Consider the following 6876-nt stretch of genomic DNA (forward strand, 5'->3'; position numbering starts at 1 on the left):
AGGTACTCCTCAAGCTCCAGCCATATGTCCAATCCACGGTGGCTAACCGCCCGTGCCCCAAGCTGGCATACAAATTCTTCGGTCCCTTCACCATCGAGCAACGTGTGGGCACCATGGCATACAAACTGGCGCTACCACCGGGCAGCCGCATCCACCTGGTGTTTCATGTCTCCCAGCTGAAGCCCTTCACGCTGGACTACACACCTGTCTTCGCCGAGCTGCCGCGCGCTCCTGACCTCTCTGCCGCACCTCTGCAGCCGGTGGCAATCCTGGATCGACGCATGGTCAAGAAGGGGATCGCATCCATCGTACAAGTCCGTGTCCAATGGTCGTCTCTATCACCAGACTCCGCTACATGGGAGGACTACACAGTGCTGCGTCACGGGTACCCGACGGCTCCTTGCTGGGATGATGTTGCTTCCGCTCAAGGAGGGGAGCATGTCACACCTGATGCTACTACATCAGTGGACTGATTAGGGAGAGACGAGTAGTATGGGTTGGGCTGAGCCCATGGCTGACTGGGCCGTCTGTGGCCAGCAGCGTGCGTGTGTGTTGGGTACCTAATCCCCTGTGTACTAGTGAGACAGGCATGAATGAAGAGATAACTGATTCCCCGTCCCCTTTCGTCTCTCCCTCACCTACTGCTTCTTCCTCCTCTCACCCAAAATTCCCCTCCTGCGGCTATCCAATTCCTTGCTAGAGTTCAGGTCATTACATGCCCGCCGGGGATGCGGCTCTTGTGCTCGTCAAGGTCGTCCTTCCTCCGGTCCCTGTCCCAGGACAAGCAGAAGCAGCAGCAGCGTCAAGGTCTGCTCCCCTCCCCTCCCCTTCCATTCCCTGATGCATGCTTCACTTCTCTTCTCTGATGGGTTGCGTTGGGTTGTGTCAGTCGCAGGACCCGACGGCGGCGGATGAGGAGGAGGACATGGACCCTTGATGGTCGCCCCCCACGACCTCTTTTCTTCATCGACGCCAAGGACGACCCAGCCAGCCATCAAGCAAGCAAAACAAAGGTACCCTCTTCTCTTCATCCCCAATCCCAACCAAATCCATCATCTTCCTACCCTACCCTACCCATCCTGGGAGGGGGAGCTGCAGTATTTTCGAGTTCAAGACAGTACTACATTTGTTGCTGTTATGATGATGCTTCTTTCTCTTTTTTTTGACCCTGGATGCTTCTTTCTCTTGTCATCTGTTGAATTTAGAAATTATTTCTTGTCATGAGCACTCGAATCTAGGACATTACATTTATTGTATCAGATACGATGAGGCTTTCTTGTTATCTGCTAGTACGATGCTGACTTGTTCTTCTTCCTTGTGTAGTGCACTATGCTGCAGATCGAGCACGCCATCGGATGGATCCATCAAGGGCTTCTTGGAATTGAAGGTGCCGGGAGAGGAAGGCTGCCTGCTTGCCCGACGACGCGCTTCCACTCCACTGATTGGTTCGTCGTAGGACATGATGGAGGAGGAGAAAGATTCTCCCGCTGGCCTGCTGATGGGTTCGTCCGAGCAAGACCTCTTCTCTTCATCAACACCAAGAGCGACCACAACCAACACTCAAGCACAGGTACCCTCCTCATCCCCACCAAATCTGTTGTCTTGTTAACCTGGGAGTGTGTGGTGCGCACATCGCGTTTGAAATTAGGATGTACAACTAGTTTCCAAAACCTGGAGTAGCTAGTAATCTCCTTAGTTGTTGAACAGGGCTGCATGATTTGTATAGCATCGATACACACATTCATGGTCCAGCCCCTGTCTTTTTTGTTTCAGCTGTAACAGACTCATCAAGTGAGCTAGCTAGTTTCATTAACCTCCTATGGATTTATTTGCTCTATAGGAAAGAAAATCTAATATGCATGCTTCTAGCTTTTATGCTTGGAAATATTGTATATATATACAGAGGCGTTTCTTCTAGTTTGCTGCTGTATATTTAACATTCTTCAACTGTCTAACTTGTAGTGCTCAATCTCTGTGATCATTATTTTATTGCTTCAGCAAAAAAACTGGGTATTGTATAGCAATCAAATGATGTGCCAATCGATGGCCTCATTTGGCTCTCGGTAACTCCACTGATGATATATTGTTGCCATCTCCTAAGCTTGTTTGTGCTACATGCCTGTTAAGTTATCCATTTCTTCCGCTATGCTCTGCTGTACGTGCAACCTTTAAGTCCTCTTGCAGCTATGAAACTTAAAGTGAGCCATGAGTTGGGCTGGGAAGCCTCTGCCTCTCACTTGTGAGATCAACATTGATGTTGATTTGTTCCTGTGTAGAGTACATACATACTGGATGGATACAACTCTTGTTCTTTTTAGCAAATGGTTTCAGTTTAGAGTAAGTATAGGCTCAATTATGTTGACTAGTACTTGATACTGCTGCTGTCACATACCACTTGTCAGATACTAGAACATTGTACTATACTAGTATACTTGTACTGATATGCTTAAGCAGATTTACCTTGTCTTTGCAACTGGCTATTTCGAGAAGAAAAAATGCAGTATATTTATTTATTCATTGACCAAATGTAACAAACATTATCAGGAGGGTGACTGATCTGATTTGAGGGGACCAAGCATCAAGTTTTCTCCCTTGCTAAATGCACAACACCCAACACAAGCGTGAGTTTACTATCCTTGTGTATTTTGTACCAACTCACTCTCTACTTCTTCTGACATGATCACCATAATATTGAAACTGGAAATTCTCTTTGCATAATAGGGTTCTAAGGAATTGCTTCGATTCATATGGGCCAATAGCTCCTGTGCGACGTTTTTGAGGTGAATTGGCAAAAGTGCGACGTTGTTCGAGCGAATGGCTGTGGTGCGACACATTTGAGCGTGTAAATAGCTCATGGCCACATGGGGTGTTAAATGTGGTTAAATTGGTCGTCAACCAAGCCCGCCCGTTTATGTTAGGACATGTGGGTCCAACTTAATTGTTCCTCAAAACAGCTGACCGTGCCCTGCCGCCCGACCGCGCTGGGCCCGCCACTCTGCCCCCCTTCTTCTCCGGTGGCGGCGGATCTTGCGTTCTTGGTGGCGGCGGCGGAGCCCTCGTTCTCAACGGCAGCGGAGCCTTCATCATAAGAAAATGGTGAGTGAATTCAAACCCTAGTCGCCCTCCCGTTCCTCTCTCGGGCCCGTAGATCTCAGCTCGTTTTCTCTGTTTTCACTTGCGGAATCGATAGGTTGTGAGGGGAGTCCGTGGGCATACTGAGATGGAGCCGCCAGATTCAACTTCGAATAGGTAATGCGCCTCTCTCCGATCCAATTTTGCATGCAATTAGGGGGTAGCCTCGTCTGCTCTTTCTCACGGGCTCACACTGTCCGGCACTGACAGAGGGGATGCTGCCGCTAGGACCTTCGAATTGATAGTCAATTTCTTTCCATCAAAGGCAAAATTAGTTGATGGTAGCATACAGAACATTGAGAGAGACACAATTGTTAAATGGGAGGTTGAGTTTACAGAGATTGATCCACAAGTTCTACAGAACATGGGAGAGACGGCAGTGAAGAAATGGGTGGAAAAAATTGGGGAGAATATAGTTTGGGGTCCAGAGCAAGAAGTATCACTGTTGCGGTTTGATGATTGGAAAGGAGAGTATGTGAGAATAGAAGATGGTGAACAGATTGTTGAAGAAATCGATCGGCAAAACGGCTGGACAAGCAAACGGGCTAATTTTTTTGCTGAGCTCGTTGATCTGAACATTTTTTCGAAGGTTGGATATGTGCCATCACAATTGGCTGCGCAGATGGTAGATGATGATTGGGCTACACAGAGGCCATTGATTCCCATGTGTACTGAACTTACAGTAATAGCCGAAGAGGGACAGGTGACTGGAACTGAAACTGAAACTGCAGCAACTGTTGATTGGAATGTAGTTGAATTAGATGAGCCTACTGATTTGGTCATTGCACCAATGCCTGACATTGAGATGGCCAAACTTTTTGGCATTCCAGTCGATGACAGAGATAAGCAGAAGAGGGGTGAATCTAGTTTGCCTGCTAATGCTGATGAAGAAGTAGATGGACAGTTGATGGAACAAGCTGCGGATGAAGTAGATGATGCACATGATGATGAGCTGGTGCATGTGTATGACAAAGAAAACCCTGTCATTGAAGTAGGCAAGTTGTTCCCAAGCATGAAGGAGTTTAGGATGTGTTTCAAGACTTATGCAGTGAAACATGAGTTTGATGCCAAGACTGTTTGGACTGATAGAAAGAAGTTTTATGGGAGGTGCAGAGGATTTGATGGTAGTGTGAAGCCTTGCAAGTGGTACATATCTGCTAGACTGCAACCTGATGGAAGTACTGTCAGGGTTAACCAAATCCCCAATCAACATACTTGTATTACAAGTTCACAGAGAGTATCAACCATGACATCACAACTTTGGGTTGCAGAAAAGATCACCCCAATTTTAGCCAAAACACCAAACACTACTGCCAAGAAACTCAAAGTAGACTTGGAAAAGATGCACCCCATTAAACTGAAATATACCACAGTGTGGAAGGCAAAACAAAGGGCAATGAAAAATTTATATGGTGATTGGGCAAATACATTTAGGATGCTTTACAACTTCAAAGCAGAGGTGGAAAAGAGGTCACCTGGCAGTGTTGTGGAGATAGATACAGAGGTATCAGCCGAAGGTGAAGTCAAGTTCTCCAAGTTTTTTATGGCTTTGAAGCCTTGCATCGATGGGTTCAAAGCAGGGTGCCGTCCATATTTGAGCATAGACTCATCATTTTTGACAGGCAAGTGGAATGGTCAGTTGGCAGCATGCAATGCTCTAGATGGACACAACTGGATGTTTCCTATTGCTGTTGGCTTGTTTCAGTCAGAAACAGAGGCTTCATGGACATGGTTCATGATCCAGTTGAAAAGATGCCTAGGGCCAGTGTCACCTTTGGCTATACACACAGATGCATGTAAGGGGCTTGAAAATTCAGTGAAAAATGTTTTCCCACATGCAGAGCAGAGGGAGTGCTTCGGTCATTTGTGGATGAATTTGATCGAAAAATTTAGAGGAGAAGAATTTGGGCGCATGTGGCCAGCAGCAAGATCTTACACTAGACAGACACACAAATATCATCTTGATAAGATAATGGCAGCATGTGATGAGTTTGGTCCATGGCTGAACACCTACCATTCTTTGTTATGGTACAGGTCTGCATTCAACACTGCCATCAAGTGTGACCACATCAACAACAATTTGGCAGAGAGTTTCAACAACAAGGTGAAGGAGTTAAAAGATTTGCCTGTGCATGACATGGTTGACCAAATCAGGATCATGCTCATGCGGTTGTGGGAGTTGAGAAGAAGGATAGGTGATTGTCTGCAAGGTGATAAGCTTCCAGCAGTGGTACAACAGGTGGTCAATAGGAGCAGATGTCTTTCACATTTGTTTGTTGAAAAATCTTCACCTTGGGGTGCTGAAGTTAGAGATAACAAAACTGGAAGGAGACATGTTGTTAACACTGAATTGCATGATTGCACTTGCCTCAAGTGGCAACACACTGGTAAACCATGTGAGCATGCCATTCTCTTCTTAGCATCCCAACCGAAGATAAACATGCACCCATATTTGCATGAATATTATTCGGTAGCAAGATTCAAAGCTGCATATGCTACTCCAATTCCAGCACTTACAAATCAGTCTCAGTGGCCTGAAGTGGACATTGAATTTTCCATGTGTCCTCCCTTGACGAAAAGAAAGGCTGGCAGGCCTAAACAGAGTAGATTCAAGGCATGGTTTGAGAAAGGTGGGAGTAGTAAGAAGGGAAAGGAAGATGGAAAGCCAAAAAGGGCCCAAAAAGGTAACAAAAACAGATGCAAGTTGTGCCAGGAACTTGGGCACAGAGTGGGATCTGTCAAATGCCGTTACACTCCTGATAAGCCAAAGTATGTTCTTGTGTATTTTTGTGTGTTTTGATTTGGTGCTTTTTTCCAATTACTATATCTATAACATTTTCCCAATGGCCAGGAGGAAGCGAGCAAGTCAGCCCCTTGTTGTTGAACAGTGTTGGCCAACAAAAAAAGCAAGAGTCAATGGCGGTAGAAAGAAGAGAAGTGTGCCTGAGCCTGAGCAGACTGAAGAAAATCTTGCTGCAGTCAACATTCAGACTGAAGAAACTGCTCTCGAGGTTGAAACTGAACCTGAGCGTGTCGAGGTTCAGACTGAAGAAACCCATGTTGAGGTACACACCGAAGAAACTGAACCTGAGCGTGTCGAGGTTCAGACTGAAGAAACCCATGTTGGGGTACACACCGAAGAAATTGAAACTGCTGTCAACATTGAGACTGAAGACACTGATCATGAGGGTGTTGGCGAGGTGTTGAAAAGACCAGTGAAGAAAACCAAGATGATCAGTGAACTTGTGTGTGTAGTAGAACCAAAAACAAGAAGTGCTAAGGCGAAGAAGGGCACGCGACGTGGCAGGAAGAGGTAGAACAGAGAACAGTTTGAAAATTTGGGGCATGTAATAATATTTGTAACTTGGTGCGTACTGGTAGTCACTATGTATCCCCGTATTTCTATTCGAACTTGTTTGTTGGTACCTTGTCTAAACCAGCCAAATAAAATTAAAATTAAAATTCAAATTTGGACTCAAATTTGAATTAGGGATGGGATATTGATGTTTTAATGCTATCTAAAGTACCTCAACTAAAATATGTTTGCTTGCTAATCATTCCGAGCCCTTTCGGTAAGTTGAACTCATAGTCATGAAAAGTGTGTCTCAAATGACCTCCAAAGGTAGGATAAACGGCCTCATATTTAAGCAAGTTTTTTTGGCACCTTGTCTAAACCAGCCAAATAATTTTTCTACACATCTATTCTACCTATATAGTGTAAATCTAAAGTCTCACTATTTATTG

The 6876-nt window shown here is 45.4% G+C and overlaps 1 protein-coding gene across 1 annotated transcript; it reads left to right on the forward strand.

The window, feature by feature from the left end:
* The first annotated feature begins 589 nt into the window (after positions 1–589).
* LOC120973752 (uncharacterized) lies at positions 590–6625 on the forward strand. The gene is made up of 8 exons (XM_045233635.2): positions 590–807; positions 890–1013; positions 1324–1570; positions 2545–2621; positions 2722–3096; positions 3191–3249; positions 3343–5901; positions 5984–6625. Exons 5-8 carry the CDS (start codon positions 3094–3096, stop codon positions 6447–6449), a joined length of 3087 nt encoding a protein of 1028 aa, XP_045089570.2. The 5' UTR covers positions 590–807; positions 890–1013; positions 1324–1570; positions 2545–2621; positions 2722–3093; the 3' UTR covers positions 6450–6625.
* The last annotated feature ends 251 nt before the right edge of the window (positions 6626–6876 follow it).

The sequence above is a fragment of the Aegilops tauschii genome, chromosome 2 (assembly GCF_002575655.3).
Source record: "Aegilops tauschii subsp. strangulata cultivar AL8/78 chromosome 2, Aet v6.0, whole genome shotgun sequence".
Lineage (NCBI taxonomy): Eukaryota > Viridiplantae > Streptophyta > Magnoliopsida > Poales > Poaceae > Aegilops > Aegilops tauschii.

Coding starts and splice junctions, on each gene's coding strand:
- LOC120973752 (XM_045233635.2), top strand. Junction 3,250..3,342: donor CCAGATTCAACTTCGAATAG/GTAATGCGCCTC, acceptor CGGCACTGACAG/AGGGGATGCTGCCGCTAGGA. Junction 5,902..5,983: donor TACACTCCTGATAAGCCAAA/GTATGTTCTTGT, acceptor CCCAATGGCCAG/GAGGAAGCGAGCAAGTCAGC.